A 26,822-nucleotide genomic window follows, 5' to 3' on the forward strand; every position below is an offset into this window, starting at 1 on the left:
CTTTCTCACCCGGCCTTCCCCAGCTCAGAGACAATGAAGCATTGAAAGCGGTTGTTTACATTGACCTTTTCATTAATTCGAAGACAAAGTCTTCTAACGCCTGCCTAGATGGTAAGTAACCGAAGCAGAAAACAGCTTAGGGTTCATCTGAAACCTTCCGTTTGGTGCAAAATGAAGCTCGAGAATCAGAAGGTACAGAACCCAGAATGAAGTGTGGGCACAGCCACAAAGTTCAGTTTACATACACTCAGAGACTCGTGGCTGGAAAGCAAGTCTGAGTATCCACAATTCTTGCATTTTTTTACCCAAATCCATGCAATGGTGGATGTCTATCCTCCAGATGCACCTGGCCAAAGATTTTTACCTTTGCCCTTCTTAACTGTGCTGGCACCAGACAGAAGCAGGAAAAGCCTAAGGTCAACAGGAAAGAAATGGCTCAAGGTCACAGTGATGGCTTTTTCTCAGGGAGTGAAGTTCAGAGACCTGCAGCCCTGCTCCCTCCCTTGACCAGGTGAAGCCTGGAAGGGGCAGGAGTCAGGGTGGGGTCCTCCAGCTGCTTACCTGTGCAGACAGAAGCTCTGAACGCCATCCTGCCTCTGAAGAAGGAGGCAGTTGCAGAGGTAAACTTCAGTACAGGGAGGAAAGATTTTTAAGCCCGGTCCTGTCAGCCCCAAGTGATAAAATGGAGCTTGGGGGCCTGGAGGAATTGGGAGGGACCAGGGGCCTGGCCCTTTCAGCGGGAGGCCCCAGAGAAACAGGTACACCCCTTTGCCTGTCAAAAGGCGATTGATTTAGCTTCTCTAACTGAATGTGTGTGACTTCTAGAGAAATCCAATAGGTTCATTTCCCGTTTTTCTGGCTCAAGTTAACAGATCTTTCTCTACTCACAGAGGCTTTTGTCAAAGAATCCACTGCAGAGAAAGGCTGTGATACTTAAAAGGTATGACCAATGAATCAGTGCTACTTTCTCACTCACTTTTGCTTCTTCATTCACATCCCAGGTGAAGGAAACAGCATTATAGGCGATCTCTTCGATGTTGCCGATCGTATTAAAGCTCTCCTTGTAATCAGCTGTGACATGAAAAAAAAAAAAAAATTAAGAGTCAGTGGTACTGGTGACATGGCAACAGTTAAGGATTTGTGCTTATGGATAATCTTTTACTACTATTTACTCTATAAGAATGTGAGCTCATTCCTGTATTAAAACAGTAAATCTGGGAGAAGCAGTGTTCCTAAATGATTTGTTCATTAGTTTCATTTTTCACTCGGTTTATAAACTTCTTCCCCCTGAGTCCCTTGTCACGTACCCACTCCCTCTCCTACTCTCTTTTCTGCCACTTAATTTTGCCAGCAATGCCAGACTATTTCATAGGGATCGTTTTGTAGGACAGAATAATCTATCAGCCAGGCAGTGTCTCCAGGGCTTCAGTAAAGGAATCCAGGAGAGTGTAGAAAATTTTATTTTTTTTTTACTTCTTTTTGGATTTAGGTACAGAGAATTGAGTGAATCTGATTCAGTTCATTACCATCCACCTGTCAACTTAAGGCCCTCTCATTTATTTATGTAATATTTATTTATTCCTTTTTATCTCCTCTGTCCCCCTGCCCCCACAATAGCTATTGACATGTTTGCTCTATATGCTTATGAAATAAATTGGGTCGATCTGTCTGTGTACATAGCTTTCATTTTCACAAACTGTGCCATGCTATGACCAGAGTTGCCAGATTTAGCAAATATTTGGACCATACTCTAAAAAAGTATTTGTTGTTTGTCCAAAATTCAAATTTAACTCTCAATTTTATCTGGCAACCCTCGCTATGGACCTTTTCAGATGTAACCACTTTACTGGTTGCATGCTTAATCCTGGCTGTGGCTGCCCAGAATTCTGTGGTGACCGTCAACCACATTTACTTATCCCCTCTCCCCAGAGATGAGCCTTCAGTAATTTCCAGCTCTCCGGGACCACAGACAACACTGTGATAAAAATCCTTAGTCTTCTGTCTGCACTGTCACTGCCTTCATTGGTCTTCAGGGGTAGACATGATATTCTTACTCTTAATCCCCACTACTACTTCCTGAGGCTTTAGCTTATGCTCACCATCTGGATTTTCCCTCTACTCTTGGCCTCCTTGGATATGACAGCCTACCTTCACTCCATCTCTTGTGTACGAAATAAACACTGACCACGTCTTGCTTGGCTGGCATCATGGTAAGGCCCATCTGCTTTTCTTTGAGGTCTGTTTCATTCACAGCTTGATCACCTAATCACATATGTTCTTTTTATCTAAATTTCTATAATTATTTTCTAAAATGAAAACTCTAATTACGTGCTTTTAATAATTTTTTAAGGCTAAAACATACACCATGACCTACACTATCCTTCACAATCAGGCCCTGCATACTTCTCTCTGCTCATACTCCGGCCCCACAGTGGGGGTCAGAGCAAGGCACAATGCTGACCGTACTGGAGTCTTTTTTGCTTATAAAATCTTTGTGAATGTTTTTCTAAGTTAGGAGTGAGTTGTGATGACTGACTTTCAGGGTGTATAAAGCATTCTTTGTCTACAATATCTGACATGTTTCTAGTCAAATGGTCATTTCCTCACCTGTGTCCTAAGTGGCCCTGAGACTCCAGGGTCGGTGGTTTCTTGAGGTTTCAGCAAGTTCTCTATGTGAATGCTGCAAATTTTTGAAGTCTGCTTTCCTAAAATTCATATATCTGATTGTTTAAGCCATTTTCTCCTCATTTATCACAAAATCTAAATTCATGTGATCACTCACCAAAATTTTACTTACTTTTTCTTATTCATACAACACACTTTGTGTGAATTAGACTGAGAGAAGCAGGACTCCTATTTTTCTATCCATGCTACAGCTGCTGCCAAGTTGCTTCAGTCGTGTCCGACTCTGTGCGACCCCACAGACGGCAGCCCACCAGGCTCCCCCGTCCCTGGGATTCTCCAGGCAAGAACATTGGAGTGGGTTGCCATTTTCTTCTCCAATGCATGAAAGTGAAAAGTGAAAGTGAAGTCACTCAGTCGTGTCTGACTATTCGCGACCCCATGGACTGCAGCCCACCAGGCTCCTCCGTCCATGGGAGTTTCCAGGCAAGAGTCCTGGAGTGGGGTGCCACTGCCTTCTCCGAATAAAACAAAGTCCATAATACTAATGAGCTCAAAATAATCCATAATATAACAAAGTCAGTTTGATTTTGTGTTTAAAAGAAAAAAAAAATCTTATTACTGGGACCTGGATTGATGGTTAACTGCAGAAAAACCTACTTCGATGTACTCTCAGAATGGCCTCGGATGCATTTCCTGTAAAGGGTAATGTTGGTCTAGACTCTGACCAGAATTCTAGTTCCCTTCTTTCTCACCAAATTTCTCCTTTGGGGGCCAATTCAGTGGGTACAAAGTGGCATCTCAATGACATTACAATTGCATTTCTTCCATCACCTATGAGTTCAAGCATCTCTTCACATCCAGGAGAGCCAAGCAGGTGTCTCCTTACATAAACTGCCTATTCATGCCCTTTTGTCCATAATTTTATTCATTTCTCCAGGGAAACTTTAAGGTAAGACTATGGATCTTCACATTTTAAATAAAGCACACACGTTTTAACATAGACGCTTGTGTGATCACCATAGGAAAGTCACAGACCATGAACGAATAAGAAAAATATTGAAAAGCAGGCACAATTTTCTCACCCACTACAAACACATCTGTGTAGCCTTCATTTTTCCTACGTCAGTCTCTGTCTCCCTTTCTCCAAAATATGTAAATATTTTATACAATATTGTAACAATTATTTTTTAATTTGCTTCTTTCCCCTTGTAATACAACTTCAGCATCTTCCCACATGACTAAATAAAATTATGGAAAATAGTCTTAATGGCTAAGTACTATTATATTGGATTAAGATAAAATGCTATAAACTTTATTTGCTCTTATTGATCTTGTAAATGATGTCTAATACTTTGCTACCTTAAATAGCACTTCATCTAATTATCTTCATGGCAAAATAGCCATATATACTTCACTTTTTCATTAATATATACTCTCAGAAGTGAAATTAATAGGTCAAAGGCAAAATATTTTCGAGGCTTATAATTCATTTTGTCAAATTGCTCCTGGAAAGGTTAAAACAGTTTATATTCACAATAACTGTATGACTTCCTGTTTCCTCAAACTGTCTCTTTCCAAGTTGGTATGCAAAGTAGGTTACATTATTTTATTTGCAGTTCCTTGATTGTTAAAGAATAGAACAGTCTTCCATTTGGCTTCTGGTTCTTTCTGTTTCTTTATAGTCTTTCTCTTTGTTTTTAAAATTTACTCATTTATTGCAACAGCTTATTGTTCTGTCTTTTGCTCATTTTTCTCTAAGGGAATTCAAATTTTCTTGATTTAAAGTAAATATTTAAAGTTAAAGAGATAAAACAGAAAGCAAAGGAAAACCATTTTATATCCTAAAATTTTACAAGTCTTTATGACTATATTTCAGATGATTTTAAATGCAAACCTGTGTTTTCAGCAGGCCAATTTCTTAAATTTTGAAATGAGAAAAGATCACTGAACTTAAACAAATTGAGTTCCCTGATTCTTCATGCTATCTGTTTTAAAAAATAGTCTTACAATTTTGTTTTGAAATTTTAACAAGCCTTTTAAAAATTATCAATCCATCATAAATTTAAAAAACAAATACCATATCTAGCAATAAAGAGAAATAAAAGTGGTTTGCTCAAACACTTATTCTAGATCTTACAAGTTTTTATTTTTTCATACCTTCTCTACCTGAAAAATTTCTCCCCTAAAAAAATGTTAGCTTAGAAAAGTAAAGAATTTTAAAAGCAAATGCAATACAAATACAAATAAAATGCATTCTGGGTCCCCTAGTTTTGCCCAGGGAATCTGCCAGTTTCTCTCCATCATGTTCCCTTGCAAGGCCTGTCCAACTCTTCTGCAACCCCATGGCCCACCAGGCTCCTCTGTCCACGGGCAGAATACTGGGTTGCCATTTCCTTCTCCAGGGAAACTTCCCAACCCAGGGATCAAACCTGAGTCTCCTGCATTGCAGGTAAACTCTTTACCACTGAGCTGCCTGGGAATCCAATTTGCCTTACTCAGTCCACAAATCCATTGAATAAATATTTACTCTGTGTTCCCTATATACCAGGCAGCATCCTTACACTTGAGATCAGCAGAAAAGATGAGGTCCCTGATCTCATGGTGCATACAGTTCAGAAGGAGACAGAATATAATTAAGTAGATGAATAAATAAATGAGCAACACAATTATATTTAATATGCTTCAAAGAAAAGGGGGCAGCCTTCCCTGGTGGCTCAGCTGGTAAAGATTCCATCTGCAATGTGGGAGACCTGGGTTTGATCTCTGGATTGGGGAGACCCCCTGGAGAAGGGAATGGCTACCCACTCCAGTATTCTGAACTGGAGAATTCCATGGACTACAGTCCATGGGGTCGAAAAGAGTTGGACATGACTGTGCGACTTTCACTTTCACTTTATGCCAAAAACAAGACTGGCAAGGCTATCTTTTACTAGGTGGTTATATTATTTACTCATTTCCTTCATACCACACATCAATATTTTGTTTGTTTATTTATCACTATCATTTCTCATTAGCTACACATGTATATGAAGGGAAGGAACCTGTCATTAATACTGCTGCCTTCTCGGTGTTTGACATTATTCAGATAAGATTCATTCCATAAATTGTTTGAGTAAAAAATGAATAATGGTTCCATGAATAGTCTAACGAAAAACAAAACTAAGACACCAGCGTCACACACTCCGGTTTGACCTTATACAAGAAAGACCTGTTCTTCTTGACTCCCTTTGTTGTTAGTCTCTAAGCCATTCACCTATAGATGGCAAAACAGCCCTGCTATCACATGGTGACTGTCAAAGTTTTCTACATGACTTATACACACAGATACTGCTTTGTCCACATGCATGTTAGTCCAATAAACAGAACGCTAATACATATGCCTCCTGTTTCTGAAAACTGTCTTAATGTCCTCTGATGAGTGTTGCTGGCTTAAGGGTTCATGATCCTTGGTGTAGGAATAAAACCTCAGCAACCTGTTGTTAGAGGGGCTTCCCAGGTGGCTCAGTGGTAAAGAATCCACCTGCCAATTCAGGAGACGCAGGTTCGATCCCTGGGTCAGGAAGATCCCCTGGAGAAGGAAACGGCAACCCACTCCAGTATTCTTGCCTGGAAAATCCCATGGGCAGAGCAGCCTGGCGGGCTACAGTCCATAAGGTCACAAAGAGTCAGACATGACTTAGGGACTAAACAACAACAAACCTATTGTTACTCTTCCTGAATTTATTTCCTCAAGAAAGTTTCCCGAACCTAAGGTTTATAAATGTTGGTAGCTGCAAAAAAAGGGAGTGTCATGAGCTGGTGTCATGAGTTTATATTCCTAGAGCTGCTATAACAAATAACACAGACTTGGAAGTTTAAAACCACAGAAACTATTCTCTCATAGTTCTGGGGCCAGTGAAGGTGTTGGCAGGGTTGGTACCTTCTGAAGGTTCCTAGCTCTCCTGGCTTCTGGTGGTTGCTGGCAATGCTTGGCGTCCCTGGACTTGCAGACCCAGCATTCTAACCTGCCTCTGTCTGTGTGTGGCGTTCTCTTCCGTGTTTCTGTGTCTCTTCCCCCTTTTTACTCTCTTCTAAGGATTTGTCATTGGATTTAAGGCCCACCATAATCCAGGATGATCTCATCTAGAGATACTTAACTTACTATACCTCCAAAGACCTTTTCCCCCAACAAGGTCATATTTACAGGATCTAGTACTTAGGATATGAACATATAATTTTTGAGAGAGTTATCATCAACCCCTGTATCTGCGATTTCCTCCTATGATTGGAAGTCCTATGATTTGAATGCATGGCTTGTTCTTGTATGAGAGCCACTGTAGTTAAAAAGTCATAACACTTTCTTTTAAAGCATTTCACGGTGAACATATAGGCATGTCTCAGAGATTTTGTGAGAGCCTCAATAGAGCAAATACTGAAATAAAGGGAATCATGCCAATACTTTGGTTTCCTAGTGTATATAAAAATTACATTTACTCTGTAGTCTATTAAGTACACAATAGCATTATGTCTAAAAAAACTGTACATACCTTAATTCAAAAAACTTTATTGCTAAAAATGCTAACCATCATCTGGCCCTTTGGTGAGTCATAATCTTTTTTTTTAAATCTTTTTGCAGGTGGAGTGTCTTGCCTGGAGTTGATGGCTGCTGACTGATTAGAGTGGTGGTTGCTGAAGGGTGGGGTGGTTGTGGCAATTTCTTAAAATGAGACAATTCCTTAAAATGAGCCAAACTGATTGACTCTATTTTTCAAGAATGATTTCTCTGTAGCATACAATGCTGTGCTGCAGAGCACAATACTCTTGTGCCATTTTACCCACAATAGAATTTCTTCCGGGACTGGAGTCAATCCTCTCAAACCCTCCTGCTGCTTTATCAACTGAGTTTTTATGATAGCCTAAATCTTTGTTATCATTTCAGCAGTCTTCCCAACATCATAACCAGGAGCAGATTCTATCTCAGGAAACCACATACTTTGCTCATCCATAAGAAGCAACTACACATTCATGAAAGTTTTATCATGAGATTGCAGCAATTCAGTCACATCTCCAGGCTCCACTTCTAGTTCTCTTGCAATTTTCACCACATCTGCAGTTACTTCTTCCACTGAATCTTGAACCCCTCAAAGTATCCCAAGACTGGACTCAACATCTTCCCAACTCGTGTTAATGTTGATATTTTGACCTCTTTCCACGAACCACATTCTTAAAGCCATCTAGAATGGTGAATCCTTTTCAGAAGGTCATCAGTCTTGTCCAGATTCATCAAAGGAATCACTATCTATAGCAGCTATTGTCTTAAAAATGTATTTATTAAATAATAAGATTGGAAAGTTGAGACTACTCTTTGATCCATGGACTACAGAATGGTTGTTGTGTTAGTAGGCATGAAAATAACAAAATCTTGTGGTATCTCTCAATCCTTGCTCTCAGGTGACCAGATGCATCGTCAATGGACAATAATAATATTTTGAAAAGAGTCTTTTTTTCTGAACAGTAGGTTCCAACAGTGGGCTTAAAATATTCAGTAAACCATGTCATAAACACATGTGCTGTCATCCAGGCCTTGCTGTTGCCTTTATAGCTATGCAGGTCCTAGATGGCATTTTCTTTTGATCTACATTGATAATTGGGAGCTTCCCTAATAGCTCAGTTGGTAAAGAATCTGCCTGCAATGCAGGAGACGCCGGTTCAATTCCTGGGTCAGGAAGATCCGCTGGAGAAGGGATAGGCTACCCACTCCAGTATTCTTAGGCTTCCCTTGTGGCTCAGCTGGTAAAGAATCCGCCTGCAATGTGGGAGACCTGGGTTTGAGCCCTGGGTTGGGAAGATCCCCTGGAGAAGGGAAAGGCTACCCGCTCCAGTATTCTGGCCTGGAGAATTCCATGGACCGTAAAGTCCATGGGGTCGCAAAGAGTCGGACACAACTGAACCACTTACCCTTCGTGCAGCCACCTTCATGAATTATCTTAGTTAGATCTTCTGGGTAACTTGCTGCAGCTTCTACATCAGCACTGGCTGCTTCACCTCGCAATTTTATAAGTTAATGAGATGACATCTTTTCTTAAACCTCATACACTGACTTCTGCTAGCTTCAAACTCTGATTCCCTAGCTTTCTCACCTCTCTCAGCTGTCATAGAATGGAAGAGAGTCAGGGTTTTGCTCTGATTGGATTTTGGCTTACAGAAATGTCGTGGCTGTTTTGATTTTCTACCCAGAGCAGTAAAACTTTCTCCATGTCAGCAATAGGCTGTTTTGTTTTCTTATCATTTGTGTGCCCACTGGATTAGCACTTTTAATTTCCGCCAAGAACTTTTCCTTTGTATTCACAGCCTGGCTAAGTGCTTGGGGCAACAGACCTAGCTTCTGGCCTCTCCTGGCTTTTGACATGCTTTCCTCACTAAGCTTAATGATTTCTAGTGAGAGACGTGATTCTCTTGGTAAATGTCACACTACACTTGAAAATGTGTGGGTTATTTTCAAATATCTTTGATAATCTGTTTCTAGCATAATTATCTTTTGATAATTCTAACACAGTGATGGAGAAGGAAATGGCACCCCACTCCAGTACTCTTGCCTGGAAAATCCCATGGATGGAGGAGCCTGGTGGGCTGCAGTCCATGGGGTCGCTAAGAGTCGGACACGACTAAGCGACTTCACTTTCACTTTTCACTTTCATGCACTGGAGAAGGAAGTGGCAACCCACTCCAGTGTTCTTGCCTGGAGAATCCCAGGGATGGGGGAGCCTGGTGGGCTGCCGTCTATGAGGTCGCAGAGTCGGACACGACTGAAGCGACTTAGCAGCAGCAGCAGCAGCAACACAGTGATAAGAGAACAGACTCTGTATGCTTTCAATGTCTTTAAACCATGAAATTTTTGCACCCTGTTTTATGTCCCTGGATATGTTCTAGTATCTCCTAGTTTATAGTCTATGAGAACTTGGACAGATGTATATCCTACTGTTGTCTGAAAATTGTGTAAGTCTTAACTATGTTGACTTAGTTCATGGTGCTTTTCAGGTCTACTATATCCTTCTACTTTTCTGTATATTCATTCTATTAATTTTTGAGAGTTTGATATTGAAACTCCAACTAAAATTTTAATTTACTACTTAAAAATAATTGTAATATATAGTGGGACTATATGTAATTTGTTCTGTATTTTCTGTAAATGTATTATCATACTTTCAGAATTTAAAAAATAAAAAAGAGAATTTTGAAAAAAGAAAAAGAAAGTGAGAGAGGTAAGGCTTGTCCTTTCACTTGAACACTTAGAGACCATTGTTGGGGGTATTAATTGGCCTAATTTCAATATTTTGTCTCCAGGCACAAGAGGGCTTGAGGAGAGGGAGAGATGGGGGGATAGATTGTTGGTGGAGAAATCATAACACATCCATTTATCAATTAAGCTTGCCGTCGTATATAGATGCGGTTTGTGATGTCCCAAAACAATCACAACAGCAACGTCAAAGATCACTGATCACAGACCACCATATCAAATACAACAATAATGAAGAAGTTTGAAATATGGAGAAAATTACCAAGATGTGACACGGGGAGATGCTGTTGGAAAACTCGTGCCAACAGACTTGTTCCATGCAGGGTTGCCACAAACATCCAATTTTCAAAAAAGCTTTGTCTGTAAAGCACCATAAACTGAAGCCCAGTAAAACACTGTATTACATTCTGAATGGACTTTCTTTCCTAAAAAAAATGATGAGGCAACACAGAAGCTACATGTTTTGTACACTAGTTTGTAAATATCTATAGAATATAAACATCTACTTGATGAGCATGGAGATAGAAACAGAAATATGGCTTAGATGTTTCCCAAAACTGGCATGATGGAACAAAACTACAAGTGGCTAAAACAGGTTTCTGAAAAAAAACAAAAAAAAATGTATGTCAATTGCATCTGAGTTAAGAAGATACTTCTTATTCATCTTAGTGATTTACACGCAAAGGGATAACCCTAAAGTACACAACCAGCTCAAAGCATCAAAAAGAACAAAACCATGGAAAGAAGAAATGAGAATCGAATGAATTAAGGGTGACGTTGATCTCTTGTTAATGTCATGTCTGGTGATAGAGTCAAACTTTCCAGGGTCTGTTCTCAGGTTGGGTGTGTCCTTGAAATGTCAAAGTGAAGCGTATGGGAACGCACAGCCATGAAGATTCTCTAGGGCCTGTTAGGATAGGCTCCAAAGCCGTAGACTGGTAGTTTCTGGATTCTCATGGTTTATAGGCTTGTGCGGATATTCTGTTATAGTGACTCTCGAGTGCTGGGGTGCATTATAATCACCATGAGAACTTTGGTAAAATGGAGATGACTGAGCCACCTCCCAGAGATTTTCATTCAGTAGGTCTGGGATGTGGCAAAGAAGCTGCCTTTTTAATAAGGTCCCAGGCAGGGCTGATGCTGCTGGTCTGGAGACCAGACAGGGTAGCATGGATCTACGGCAAATTGAAATGACTGAATCCTTTCTGTGCATTCAATTTATTTCACATATAGACTTAGAAAGCACTCCATCTACAGGGATGTCCCACATTATTATCCATGATGTCCATGAGACAGAGTCTTCATCCTCAAGTCTCCCCTCTTAGGTAGATGCCAACACCACATACAGGAGGACCAGGCAACCACCTACATGGTAAGACCTGGGGCCCACCTGCTCCAAGACCTCTCTATTTATTCTCTGGCCTGGAATCCCATCCTACGACTCTCTTTGGGAACAAACACTGTCATCTCCTGACATGAAAATGCAAGTGCTCTTGGGACACAAATACCTGCCGTAAAGTGAGCTCTTACCAAATGCCAAACCTTCTCCTGACACAACCTCCTCTAATCCTCACCATGGCTCCAGGAAATAGGTATCAGCATTCTCTTCTAAAGAGAAGTTAAGCTGCTTGTGCAAAGCAACATGGCTGGTGGCAGAACAACCTGTGATTTGAATCTAGGTCTGTTTAATGCCAAAGGCCATAGTTTTAACCACTACCTGTATTTATCTTGTAAGTTTATCTTGCAAATTAAACAAGAAATGGCCACCAGACACTAACATCTTACAGAGAAAAATCATAGCATAGCCTGTGTGGAAACTAGCTGGTAGAGAAGAGCTGGAGGAACAGAAGTCTGATGAGGAGGAGAGTCTGGACATTTTTGGACCATTGCAAATGCCTGGGCAAACCAGGGCAAAGTCAGGGGTGTTGCAGTGAAGAGGAAGCAAAGAACACATCTCTATACCCTGCAGACCCTGGGAGGATGGAAAGAAAGCTCACAAATTAGCCCTCTAAGAAAGCCACAGAGGTGTGTGTGCTTAGTTGTTCAGTCATGTCCGACTCTGTGACTGCAAGTACTGTAGCCCGCCAGGCTCCTCTGTCCACAGGGATTCTCCAGGCAAGAATACTGGAGTTGGGTTGCCATGCCCTCCTCCAGGGGATCTTCCCAACCCAGGGGTTGAACCCAGGTCTCCCCCATTGCAGGTGGATTCTTTACCATCTGAGCACCAGGGGGGAGATGACAAACTTCACAGTGTTATCAGCAAAAGACTGCTAGACAAGCATAGATATGCAATACTTTCCATAAGTTTTTGGCAAGTTATATTCTGTTCTGATATTATAGGTATCCACTCTATTTTAATTGCTATGGAAAGCAGGCCAGTGAATTCGTTTGTTATACCCTTTTAATTTTTTTGCATATAAATATTGGTCTGTTAAAAGGTCTTTATTTTTTCATTTTAAAAAATATTTGTTTATTCATTTATTTATTCATTTGACTGCTCTGGGTCTTTAGTCATAGCAGCAGGATCCTTTAGCTGTAGCATGCAAACTCATAGTTGTGGAATGTGGGCTCTAGTTCCCTGAACAGGGATCGAACGTAGCCCCCCTGCTTTGGGAGCAAGGAGTATTAACCACTGGACCACCAGGGAAGTCCCAAAAGGTCTTTAAATTCAGACTTTTGTTGTTTTCTTCAAACTGATTGTATGTGTAAGTGTGATTCTGGAATGCTGTCAAAGGAACTAGTAATTCCTTTACCTTAATTAAGTTCATGTGCTTGGTAAATTATAACTACTCCTTATTATTTTTGTATATATTGTTGGAGATTAAAAGAAGTGGTATAATTAATGCAAAAATTGCTTCTCTTTTGAAAGGTGTGGATTCTGCCTGGACTGGTGTAATAATGAAGCCAGAATGCTGAAAATGGCTCAAGGCACTAGTAACCACTCAGTGTGCAATACCTCACAGCCCAAGAAGATGCTTCTTTTGAAAAGCCAAGAAGAACCTGTGGTAGTTTATGCATCTTATGCATTTGGGGTCAGGATGCTACAAGGAGTCCATTTATACGGTGGTGCTCAAAGCAGAGAGTAAAATCACTGGCCGGGGAGATACCCACACCCGAATTAAATTTATCCTCCTCTCACCAAAGCCTGAGACCGCCAGTGAATGACTGCACCTGTATTTCCTCAGCCATTAAAGAGAGACAGTGTCTAAGAGAACAGACCTCACTGGTCCTGTAGTCGGTGACAAAAACAACGCTGGTCCCCACTTTCCCCATCCCTTCTGTCCTCAAACATCTGTGTCCCTCTATCTGCAATGACAAATGGGATCAGTTCAAATTCCGGAAACAGTCGAGGGTCATTCTAAGAGTATTCACTCTGACTTGAAATATGAAAAATAAATAAACCCTAGTTGAAGTAGGTTCTGAGATTTTTTTGTTTTGTTTTCAAAACTAAAGAATCAGCTTCTTAAAATCTGAATGACTCACAAGAACTCTGAGTTCATGATTTCCTTTATATATTTTTACCAAGTTGGAGGTGACCTGGGTTTCCTTAAGGGTGTTGACACTTGAGCTGATTTTGAGAGGCACTAAATGTATTCCCACCACTGGGTCCTGAGCAAACAGTTAGGAACAGCCACCAGTTTTTGAGAGCTGAGTGTGTGCTAAATACACATACTTCATGAACACAACCTCAGATAATTCTGATTAATAGCTTTTTAAAATTATTCCTACTTGGTATAATGGGCAAATGCATGGAGTACCTCCCCTCCCTGGCAGTCACTTAGTTCTGACAGGGACAAACTGGGATTGAAACCTAAGAAGTTCTGTAATATATAATCTTTACAATGAGCACCTTTCCATATATAATCCAGAAGAAAAGGGGCTAACATTATGAAAATAAAATTTGTGATTCATAGAATTGTGACTGGTGTAGAGTGACACTTGGCACTATTAAAGCTGGAGTTACTAATATTGTTATGATGTTTACCCTCCATGTATCATTTAAGATGAAGTCTTTCTTGAAGTTTTCCCATTAGGAGAAGCCTAATATTTTATTTGTTTGACTCACCTTTCTATTTCTAGAGAAAGAATTATACAGGCCTGTGAGTTAGCTTTCAATTGCACTTAACATAAACTTAGAATAAGAAAAGCATTTACACTGTAACCCGTTACTGCATTCCAGATACGCTAGTATTGAGTTGGCAAAAAAAGTTCGTTCAGGTTTACATCATCCAGAAAAACCTGAACGAACTTTTTGGCCACCCCAATGATACAGAAAAACCCAAACGAACTTTTTGGCCAACCCAATATTTTTATTCTGTTTGATTTCATTGCTTAAGAATACTGGTCCTGAAGACCTAAAGCTGTTTCTCCAGAGAAGACATACAGATGGCCAACAGACACATGAAAAGATGCTCAGTATCACTAATTATTCAAGAAATGCAAATCAAAACTACAAGGAGGTATCACACCAGTCAGAATGGCCATCATTAAAAAGTCTACAAATAACAAATACTGGAGAGGATGTGGTGAAAAGGGACATATGATCCACCAATCTCACTTCTGGGCATATATCCAGGCAAAACTATAATTCAAAAAGATACATACACCCCTATGTTCAGTGTAGCTCTATTTACAACAGCCAGAATGTGCAAACCACCTATATATCCATCAGTGGATGAATGGGTAAAGAAAATGTGATGTTTATACATACAATGGAATATTACTCAGTCATAAAAAAGAATGAAATAATGCCATTTACAGTTACATGTATGGACCTAGGGATGATCACACTAATCAAGGCAAGTCTGAAAGAGAAAGACAAACACTATGTGATATCACTTATATATATCTGAAATAAGACACAAATGAACTTATCTGCAAAACAAAAATGGACTCACAGATATAGAGAACAAACTTATGATTCCCAAGGCGGAGGGGGTTGGGGAAGGGAAGGGCTGGGAGTTTGGGATTAGCAGATGCAAACTAGTATATATAAAATAGATAAACAACAAGGTCCTACTGTATAGCACAGGGAACCATGTTCAATATCCTGGGTAGCCATTCCCTTCTCCAGGAAATCTTACCGACCCAGGGATCAAACCTAGGTCTCCTGCATTGCAGGCAGATTCTTTACCATCTGAGCCACCAGGGAGGCCCAGCAAACCATAATGGGAAAACAGGGGGAAAAAATGCTGGTCCTGCCCCATAAACTTGACTTCAGATTGAAAGTAGGTCAGATTCTGTTTGTAGGCACACATACACATATGTCCTAGAGAAGGGAATGACAACCCACTCCAGTATTCTTGCCTGAGAAATCCCACGTAGAGGAGCCTGGCAGGTTACAGTCCAAGGGTTTACAAAGAGTCGGACACAATTGAGTGAGTAATACTTTCACTTTTCACTTTTATATACACGCCCATACACATATACAACATGACTTCTAGCTCTGAATTTAAATCAACTGGGATGGGCTTAAAATTAAACTCTCCTCATTAGTCTGTTACTCAGTGAGATTTAAATTCAATCTACCTATTATGTCTTTTTAAACTACGTGTCTTTCAAATTTGTGAAAACACAAAAGTGCCTAATACATCCTGACAGTTCACTATATGAATGAAGACAGGAGTAGTGCTTTGGTATATAATTTATTTGTGTATACTGCGGGAACTGTTCATGTTTTATTTCAATTTTCCATTCTTGTTTTGTTACTTAATATGCTAACACTCTTAGAGGAAGGCAGAGGACAAGATGTTACAGACATCTAGGATTAGAAGTTACTGCCCAGAGTGGCTATTCAGCCAAAATCATGTCAGACCTACACACCGGGCTCCCTTCCTCTAGCACAAGTCCCCAAGCTTTCCCCACGTCAGCTGACATTTCCAGAAAGTGTGACACTTTCCTACTTAAACCAAGTCTAATTTATGAAAGACAATGGAACTCCTTCTCGAACGATGGTACTTTATTATTAGCAACAGTCTTTAGAATTGCTTTTCTGTCCTAAGACATTCCAGTCTCTCTCAAAGTCTCATTCTAGTATCTAGTAGCCCTCAATGTCAGAAATGATTTTCCAACACCTATAACTGCCCTTTTGAGTTCAATAGATTCAAACAAAAGAAATGACTTTTTGGTAACCGGGGGTGCAGGACACAGACACACTACAAGAACTGTCAATCTTCACGTGGATTACCCTTTGATCAACCAGAAATTACAAACCCAATTCTTTCAGTTGCTCAAGATCCATTAAAAGCAACCTCCACTTTCAACCTTCCCATTAGCCCCTGGCTGCTCAGTCACTCACCAAACTGGTCTACAGATAAAGGAAGGTAAGTTTGTTATGTGGACGATTGGGGTGGGGGGTGTTTGTTATATGAGGGATTTTTGCATTAACTGCAATTAGGGCAATGGCACCCCACTCCAGTACTCTTGCCTGGAAAATCCCATGGACGGAGGAGCCTGGTGGGCTGCAGTCCATGGGGTTGCAGAGAGTCGGACACAACTAAGCGACTTCTTTCACTTTTCACTTTCATGCATTGGAGAGGGAAATGGCAACCCACTCCCGTGTTCTTGCCTGGAGAATCCCAGGGATGGCGGAGCCTGGTGGACTGCCATTTCTGGGGTTGCACAGGGTCGGACACGACTGAATCGACTTAGCAGCAGCAGCAGCTATTAGAATTAATCACATTGCTATTCCTGTTTACTTATTTTTCAACAATTATTAGAGGATTTACATATTATTTCAAAATGGAAATTCCAATTCTCTTACATATATTTCTTCAAGAAGATAAATGTGTCCTTCAAAGGAGGGACGCAGTTCCTGCTGTTACCATTCTCCTTGGAGATGCTGAATCACAGCATCTGAGGACTGCAGGTGTGCACCCAGAGGAAATCAACAGCCACCTTAGAAAAGTTGGCTCCTTGATCTGTGAAATGGAGATAACACAGTGCTGGCCTCACAGCATAAAAAACTTTCTGTTTTTTCTGTTGTACAGAAAAAACTTTCTCTTGGCAAGTTTTAGATTTTGTAAACAGGGAAGAAAAACTTTACATTTGCCTAATTCCACACTTGTGGGTACTGCAAAGACAAGGAAGACATGCATTTGTTCCTGCTGAAAGGCAGGGTGAGAGAGAGGTTTCCAGTCCCTGCTGGAATGCGGCTGAAAAGACCAGCTCTGTAGTTCTGTTCAGTAATTAGATGAGTCTCGTGACACTATCAGACTGTCTTGCCAGGGTTTCTTTTTTTGTAACTCTTAAGTCAACCAAGTAACACTAAAAAATGTGAGACTATTAGGCTGAGGTTTCACTAAATGCATCTCTAAAGAAAGAAAATAATTAGGCCCCAAGCAAAAAACATGAAATCAGGGATTTCCCTGGTGGTCCAGCGGTTAAGAATCCACCTTCCCAGGCAGGGGACATGGGTTTGATCCCTAGTCGGGGAACTAAGATCCCACATTCCAGGGGACAATTAAGCCTACAGGTTGCAACTTGAGAAGTCTGCATGCTGCAACGAAGATCCTGGGTACTGCAACTAAGACCCGACCTGGCCAAATAAATAAATATTTTTAAAAAACATAAAATCAAATAGAGAGCATAGATTACGTGTTTAAGATGACGTCATGGTCAAATATAGCTGAAGATACAGGAAAGGTCCCACCAAGTAGGAGAAAGCAATGCGGCTTCAAGTAAATGTGAAAAAGAAAATGGTGGAAGACAGGAAATTAAAGTATTTACAGTATTCAATATGATAGGTCTGTTGAGTGGTTTTAGTTATGTGTGTGTGTGTGTTCATTTCGAAAGCTCATCATGTAAACCACGATCTCTTTATGAGAAAGTTTCAGCCTTTCACTGAAACAGGTTCTCAGAGGATCCATTCAATGGATGCCCTTCAAGCTCCCATTCCTACTTTAACCCTCTCTGTAACAGTCCTTCTGGTTAACCACTCAGGGTTTTAAAATTGCCAGCAGTGGGCAAGCACTTCTCCAGAAAATGTTTCTTAAACAATAATGCCTACAACCAGGCAAACACACTTTCCAGGAGCAGTGAAAAAAAATTAACCCAAATTAAAGACCAGATTAACTACAATTTTTAATTTCCCAATTTTTTCTTGGTAAAGTTTGCTTTAAAACAAAGTTCTGTTTGTTTCAGGGAAATAACAATAATTTCCAGTTAACTTTAAAAGGAGAAATTTATTAATGAAGCCCCCAAGTTAAAAAGGAGACGTTCCCCCTTGGTTTATTAATGTCAGTATTATATTTCCATGTTAGCAATCAAGTCTTGGAGTTAACCATGTTTCATGAAAAAGTCTATAGAATAATGCAACAATTTTTAAAATATAAGAAATCAAAGTACCAAATGCACATTTAGCTGGGATCCAGAAAAATACCACCAATACTGATTCTTTCATCATAGAAGAGGACAGAGCCCAACCCCATGCTGATTTCCCTGTTAACAAGGCACATATTATTCCCTTACCATGGTGTTACCTACATACACAGAACAATACACGGAAGTTTGTTCATCAACTAGTCAGCACTAGTTGAGCATTTTTCTGTGCAAGGCACTGTACCAGGTGCTGCTCATACAAGTTACAGAAAAAAATTCTCTCCCCTCGAGAAGTTTGGCATTTAGTGGAATGGACAGAATGTAAACTGATAAACCAAGTGAAACCCAGCAATGTTACAGTCTAAGTACAAACTAAACTCTGTGGAGGAAGCAGCTGATGTCTGAAAGATTAGGAAGATCTCACCTAAGTGGGTCATGGAACAAGGTCTTAGGAGTGAGATGACTGCCAGGTAAAGGAGGGAGGAAGGGCCATTCTAGGCAAGGAGAGCCCTTGATGGAGAAATGAAGGGGAGGTTGGAAGTAACCTAGGGGAGAAACAGACCTACAGATATGGCATTAAGAAATTTGAATATTAAACAAGATACACACACCCCAAAGTTCATTGCAGTGCTATTTATAATAGCCAGGGCATGGACGCAACCTAAATGTCCATCAATGGAGGAGTGGATAAAGATGTGCGTATAATATACACACATATATGTACACACACACACACACACACACACACAATGGAATATTACTCAGCCATTAAAAGGGATGAAATTGTGCCATTTGCAGAGGTATGGATAGACTTGGAGATTGTCACAGAGTGAAGTCAGAAAGAGAAAAATAAATATATGTCACATATTTTGGGCTTCCCTCGTGGCTCATCTGGTAAAGAATCTGCCTGCAATGTTGGAAACCTGGGTTCAATCCCTGGGTTGGAAAGATCCCCTGGAGGAGGGAAAGGCTACCCACTCCAGTATTCTGGCCTGGAGAATTCTAAAAAGTATATAGTCCATGGGGTCACAAAGAGTCGGACACGACTGAGCAACTTTCACTTTTATATGTGGAACCTAGAAAAATGGTATAGAGAACCTTATTTGCAAAGCAGGACTAGAGATGCAGATGTAGGGAACAAACATAAGGGTGCCAAGGATGGGAGAGAGGCAATAGGATGCAGGGACAGGGACTGACACACACACACTACGTGTTTAACGTGGATAACTAACGAGGATGCACAGCACAGGGAGCTCTGCTCGGTGCTCTCTGCCCCCAGATGTGAAGGAGACCCGGAAAAGAGGGAGATATGTATACATATAGCTGATTCACTTTGTGGTGCGGCAGAAACTAACACAGTATTGTAAAGTAACAATACTCCAGTTAAAAAAAAAAAAAAAGAAATCTTAATAAAAGGCAGATCATGATGGATTCAGACATGAGTAAGATGCAAGGTTTGGAAGTGATGCCTCTTTTAAGAAACATGGATTGTAAGGAAAGATGAAGACCCAGCAATAGTTTGGAAGGAAATCTGCCTGGATGTGTGGACAGTTGGTGAACTCTGGCCCTGTCTCGGGAGAAGGCTGAGGAAATTCTCCATCACCCTAGTCACACACGCCAAGGAGGAAATGATTCTCCCCAGAGGTGCTGTCCCCAAAAGAATCACCTCCTAACACTCATACAGAGACACGCACGCAATAAAGAAAAACTCACAGTGGTTCAATTTTTATTGAAAATGAGTATGTTCTGCCTGAACTAAGGTTAAAGTTTAAAGAATATTTGCAGTGTATCATCTTTTAAATACAGAGCATTAACAGCCTACCATTTTTATCACGGCCATGTTTTCTAACCAAAGTTGAAGATGAAAACAGTTGTCCAATAGCTGTCTACAGCGCTTCTCTGTAAATAAGAGGGTGCCTCGCACTGCCTGTGACTGTAGCAACAACCAGAGCTGATGATCAAACAACAGGCGGAGCACAGCCAGGGCCACACCCTCTCCCCTCTCCCCTGCCCCCACCCGTGCAGGAAGCCCGGGTCAAGGCTGCTCCACTATCTCAGCTCTGACTCACTCACTGCCCTGACTCTCACCAACCAGCCCTGGGTTGGGTTATTATTTATTTATTTTTTAAGTTGAGGGCTCTCAAGGGGTTTGGTTTGGTTTTGAATCAAATTTACTTTTCATATCTATTCAGAAGTGTGGAAAGAGTCTAGGAAATATCAAAAATTAAAATTCCATTTCCTTGAGTTATTTTTAAAGGAGGGAAGTCCCACACTTTCCCAGCTGCTGGGAGAGGGCAGGTTTGTTCAGTGCTGGGGGAGGAGGGCTCACCACAGAACAAAACTCAGTGGCAGAGTGGGCAACCCTGGGGAAGAGAGAGGCAAGCTGCAGGGCACCCAGTGGTGATCTGGGGCTCCCCCAGCCTTCCCCCCCAAGGGAAGGGGCCAGGACGAGGCCAGAGTTCACCAAATGACCACACATCCAGGCCCTGGTCCTGGCAGATTTGCTTCCTTTCCTTCCATCCATGTTTCTTGAAAGAGGAGTCCCTTCCTACCCCACATCTTATTCATGCCTGAATCGAGGCCCATTTGGGCCACAGACCCACGCTGACTACTTGGCTACCTGACCTCTTGAAAACCAGGAGATGCCTCTCCCAGCCCACCAATCTCTACACCAGCCCCCGACCCCAAACTTTTCTGCACAGCTCTGAGTAGCCCAAGCCAGCATTTGACTATAAAAACTGCAAGAAAGCACACTTGTAAGGCACATCCAAAGCCAGGCTCCTCTAGAAAGCTCAACGGAAAAACTAAAGGTGTAACTTCATTTTATTCACAATTCCTATTTGAAAGTGGAATATGACTCCACACTGGAGAGCTCCCAGCCCTGGACAGATGAGCCAAGCTGAGTAAGTCACAGCGGTCAACGAAATTCTGTATTCGAGAATCTCCCGAAAGGCTTCTCTTTGACCCTCAAAGAAAACTATCAAGAACTAAACTTGAAAAAATGTTTTGATTTCATCAGAACTTAAGGATTCATGAAAAATTTATCTTAATATAAGATTGCTATCAACAGCACAATTTTAAAATAAAGACATACATTTGTATTAGGGCACAGATGAAAATCCTATAATCACATGCTAATAATCAAAGAGACTATAACTGCCTGTCAATTACCATGGAAAACAATGGGATTAATATTAACAATATAATACATACTAATACAGGGAAAGATTACATTCTGGGAACCAAAATCAAAGACAGATTGAATAAAGACCAAATGGTTGGTTTCACAATTAACAGCAAAATGATGTCAATACCGATTACATTGGATGTGACTATCAAGTAATTTTGCTCATTCGGATGTGCTTGGGGAATTAGTCTCATTACGTCACCATCCATACCACCCTTTCGGAAAGTGCAAAAACTGTGATGCTCATTATTTTGAAAAAGCTGCATTGTAAAGCAAGCAAGTAATTCTTAATTCTGTTCAGTAGAGAGAAGCTATATTTGAATGAGTCTCAATGTATCTGCTGTAGCTTCTGATTTTTCATTCTATAAATCAATGTTAGTTGTTGAATGTCTTATAATTTTCCTTCCTTGCTTGAAAGGAAAAAGAAAAACATTCCTTCTGAAAGTGGTTCTGTAATTATTCATGCTTTGAGTAGACTTGCTACGCATTCTGGTTCATTTTGTGATTGGTAGTCCCTTTCAAATATTTTTTAAGTGGCTTGCTGCCGCTGCTGCTGCTAAGTCGTTACATGGGGCAAAACTGGATCTCTCCACTGTGCAAATGAGTCCTGGGGAACTCCCAGCCTGTTTAATGTGTAGACGGTGCCTAAAAGTCATTGTGCCCCTGGCTGGACTCAGCATCAGTCAGCTCCCACTCCCCTGACACCTGGGGCACCATGCTTGCTGCTACTCCCAACCCCTACCTCGTTGGCAAAGCTGCACTTTCTTTCTGTGATCTTTTTCTTCTCCTTTATCCCTACAGCCAGTCAGTTCTGAAAGTCTACCAGTTCTAGAATTCATCTCTCATTCCTGAGTTAATTTCGCATCTCTCCTTTACAGCTTACTCCTCCAGGTCTCTCCCCAGCTATACCCAGTCTCTCCCTCACTTCATCCCACCCGGACCCTGGCCCAGAACCACCTCTCTGAAAGACAGATACCACTGTCCTGCTGAAAATCCTCAGCGGCTCAGCAGTCTCCCAAATCAAACCCTACAACTCAATAAAGAGAAATGTCGCCTCATCACAGAATTCCATTTGCCTGTATTTCTGCCCAGTCTCCCCCTTGTCAGAGTTCTGGGAGGACCGATGGGCAAATGGAACACTCCCCTGGATGAGTGACATCTTTTATGGGCCCTCACTTATATATTCCTGCATCTCTGAAGCCCACTCTGTTCAACAAGAGAAAAACATGGATTAATGAAAAACAAAATATTCATGTTACACCTCAATATAAAAAAAGTATAAGTACACACATTTTGAAAATCTCCCCAACAAAACTACAAAGCAAGGTTCTGTGGAGCCAAGCTAGTGCCAAAGCGGCAGAAGATGAGAAACTCTGAGCTCAGATCCCCTCAGTATCTGGTGTGGTGACGCTCCTCTGCAAAGACCCACCCAACGGTCTGAGAGAGCATTTCCCCAGCGTTACGCCTGCAGCTCTGAGTTGACCACCAGGATACGTGTGGTTGGAATCAACAGCCCTCTCATACCAGGAACTTTCTGGGCTTTGAATCCCAAAACACCCTGCTGGGCTCATTCAGCCTCCATGGGAGACCCAGAGCTGCGATCTGTACCTCATTGAAACAGCTTTACATGGGTCTCCTCTTACAGCTTGCGACCTGCAAATCCCATCTATACTTCCTACCCCTGTCACTCTAAGAAAGTGTTAGCCACTCAGTCACGTCCGATTCAGTGACCCCATGACTGCAGCCCACCAGGCTCCTCTGTCCATACGATTCTCCAGCCGAGAATACTGGAGTGGGTAACCATTCCCTTCCCCACAGGATCTTCCCAACCCAGGCATCGAACCCAGGTCTGCATTGCAGGCAGATTCTTCACTGAGCCACCAGGTTACTCTAAAATTCCCCTTAAAAAGCAAGCCTCTCCACAACTCCCACAGCCTTCCAGCTCGTTTTCTCAGCCCAGTTTATTCCCAGTTTACTTGTCTCCCCACCCACTGTGTCAGCTGAATCAATGATACTCCCACCAGCATGCATGAGAGTTTCCACCCCTCCCATTTTTGCCAACAGTTCTATCAGATTTTATAAAATCACATGCCGGCCTCACTTTGGTTTTACTGTCTTGATTCCTATACCTCTGCATGGGCTGTTTCCTTGGCTCACAGCACCCTCCCCCACATTTTTGACCTCACATGTTCTGGTTATCTTTTCAGAGGGGACTTAGAAACATCTATAGCAAATATTTCTCCCATCTGCCTCTCACCATGTGATAACATCAGCCAGTCATCTTCTTGCCTCCAGTCTGGAGCAGCTTGCCTTATTGATGGGGTTCTGCCTTATTGATTTATCTCTGAATCACCAGTTCCTAAAGAAGGGTTGGTTGCTGAGTGAATGTGGAATTACGCTGCCTTTCTGCAAGCTGGTGGTAACTAAGATGGGATCAACATTGACTCCATGTCCTTTGAGAAAGGGGCTTTCACACTCAGACACGAGCAAAGGACAGAATACCATCAAAGTGGTGATTCCATACAGTAGGTACAATCTGTGCCGGAACACTCTTTAGGCTGCAGAATGTGAACATATTGATGGCCTGGACTAACTGTTGTTATCTGATGAGCTCACAAGAAAGAACTTGTGTAATGTGGAGAACTCTACTTATGTGCTTTGCAGAGCAGCAGAGTGCACTTGGGCTGGGGTTTGTTTGTTTGTTTTACTTATATCCAGCAAGAGCTAATTGCTAATGTTTCCTTCCCCACCAACATAGTTTATGGCCTAATGTACAAGAACAACACATCTGAATTGGCTTTTAGAAATGTCAGAACTAGCAGCAGCTGAGTCCTGCCACCCAGAGTGCAAAGCGTTCTCAGCGTCTGGAAAGGAAGGCGCAGAGGGGAGAGGCAGGACCTCAACGCTAGGTCAATTCATGACCGCTTGCAGTTACTCTGCATGTGATTAGGGGCTGAAGGGGGCCCAGAACTATCTAGAGGTCAGGATATAAAGACGAGAGACAGTGGAGTGAAGACACACAATAAGTAAAAAACAAGGGGTGCACAGTCCAGCAATCCTGAATTTCCATCTTCACCACTTACCAGGGGTTTGATTCTGGGTAAAATTCTTCACACCTCACCCTCTCAGCTTTTCAGCAATAAAATAAGTTGTTTTCAGGATGAAGGACAAAATGCTTATGTCTGATGTACAGAAAGAGCCTGGTACACAAAAGGCAACAGACACATGGGAGCTGTTACTAAGACACAGTTCGCGCCTGTGAAAGCCAGCTTCCTATCACTGCAGTAAGAGTGTCATCCTTACGTGTAGTCATTCATTCATTCATACGTCCATTCATTCCTTCGGGAAATATTTACCAAATGCTCACGGTGACTCAGGCTCTGTGAGAGGCATTGGGCCTGGAGCAGAAAAGAAAACAGACAAGTGTCTGCTCTTGTGGGGCTTAGTGTAGCATGAGGGAGGACACAAGAAGACACAGAAACACGTATTCATAGCATGTTTGGTGGCGACAGGGCTCTGCAGTGGAGTAGAGTTACGGGAGCTTGAGAGTGACGAGGGCATGATGTTTGGGTGAGGCGAGAGGGAAGGTCTCTCTGATACGGTGACGACAAGCAAAGGCCTCCAAGAAGTGAGGGAACAAGTCAGGCAACATGTGCGTGTCTGCCCAGGGAGGGATGTGACTGGTGTGAGGCAGGAAGGGCCTCACCAGGAACTCCGCTCAGCACTCAGGAAGCTGGCAGCTGAGGTGCCCCCTGCTCTGAGGAGCAGCTCTGTCCTCTGGCCCTCCACTTTCCATGGATGGTCTTTCCACAGATGCGGACTCCAACAGGGACACTGAGGGTCCTCTCCCATCAGGCAGCCGGCACACCCGGGTTACTCAGAGGAGCAGGAGTACGTGGGCGATGAGGCGGGGCCACAAAGAACAACCGACAGTCTAGTCCAGAGGAGACGATTTACGTAGGGAAAGATGGAGCATGTTCTCCAGGCATGATTATACCAGGGCCCAGAGGTGACAGGATGGCCCTCGGGCATGAGTGCTGAGCTCCCTGGAGAAGGAAATGCAAGCCACTACAGTATGCTTGCCTGGGAAATCCCATGGACAGAGGAGCCTGGTGGGCCACAGTCCATGGCGTCGTGAGAGTCGATTCAGCACGCGAGTTCTGAGGGGATGTTAAAGAAGGAAACACAAAGAGGTGAGAGCTCCACTGGGTGCTGCTTGGAAGGGAAGCAGGGAGACTGAGGGAGGGAGGGCTGTCCTGGGCACCCCTGGAAAGAAGGTGAAAGGACCTGTGCATCCAAACGCAGAGTGGTATTGCACAGAATTTGAGGAACAGAGGCTCCCCAAAGCCCACCCACAGACTCCAAGGACCCAGGTTACAAAAGCTCGTTTTAGCAAAAAAGGGCCTCATCTCAGTCTCTAATGCCAACTTCAAAGTCACTACCTACAGGCTTCAGTTGGACTTGCTGACCACAGTGGCTGGGAGAGGCTTGGGGAACTGCAACTTGAGAGACCCAGCTTTAATCTCCAGTTCATAAAGGTAAAGAAAAATAACACATTAAACACTTCTGGATTTTTCTTTTTCTCTTGCAGGCCAGCCACTAGAAGGTTCTCCACCCAAACTGACAAAGGTATAGCATAAACGCACTCTTGGGCCTCCTTCCCCCTCAGCAGGCATTTGTAACCCCCTGGCTGAGCCCAGGTGCAGCCTCACAGACATTCTCAACACAGCCCTGCAGAGTTACCACCGAGGAGGGCTCACAGCACACGGATGGAGTCGCCATAGCAACCTCACCCCCCACCCTTTCTATTGGAAATGGTGTTAAGCGCCCACTGACAGAGGAACAAGTTGCTTGACTTTTTAAAAATCTGGTACAAGAATGAATTAGAGGAATTTCTTCCATCTTTCCTCATCCTGTCAGGTTGAGGTGAGCAGTAGAGACTATGGTCAGAAAATTGATTTTTCATTTGAACCTAAGAAGATGATTCAATGCCTTAATCTCAGAGTCAGCAAATAGCCCAGGTGGCCATGAAGCTATTGAGTCAAAGTCACAAATCTCAATGATAAATGTGTATGTGTTTGTATGCAACACACATGTGCAAAGGGTTACATGAGGGAGACAAAGCAGCCAGGAGGTGATAAAGAAGAGAGATAAGATCTGAAATCCTATGAGACCTGAGAGATCATTCTGGGCTAAGAAAAGTAAATCCTGTAACAACATCAAAGTTGAACCCACAGGTATGCCAGTAAAACATGTTTATTATTTGCCTTATTTGGACCTAGGCCACATTTCTACTTAATTGCTCCTTGCTTGGGCAATAATTATAAGGCTAACTTTTCAAATAAAATAAAATTGTTCCTCTGCTCTGGGCAGACTGCCTCCAAAGCAGGTTACAGCAAGTATTCCCAAACCCTT

At 42.1% G+C, this 26,822-nt stretch overlaps 1 protein-coding gene across 2 annotated transcripts in view; it reads right to left on the reverse strand.

Annotated features, from left to right (window-relative positions):
* GRHL2 (grainyhead like transcription factor 2) overlaps positions 1-26,822 on the reverse strand; it is a 169,293-nt gene that overhangs the window by 64,314 nt on the left and 78,157 nt on the right. For both annotated transcript variants that reach the window (XM_040261981.1, XM_040261980.1), the window contains exon 8: positions 977-1,071. In XM_040261981.1, the coding sequence (XP_040117915.1) occupies positions 977-1,071 (95 nt within the window). The remainder of the gene's footprint in view (positions 1-976; positions 1,072-26,822) is intronic.

Source organism: Oryx dammah, unplaced genomic scaffold, assembly GCF_014754425.2.
Source record: "Oryx dammah isolate SB20612 unplaced genomic scaffold, SCBI_Odam_1.1 HiC_scaffold_19, whole genome shotgun sequence".
NCBI classification, from domain to species: domain Eukaryota; kingdom Metazoa; phylum Chordata; class Mammalia; order Artiodactyla; family Bovidae; genus Oryx; species Oryx dammah.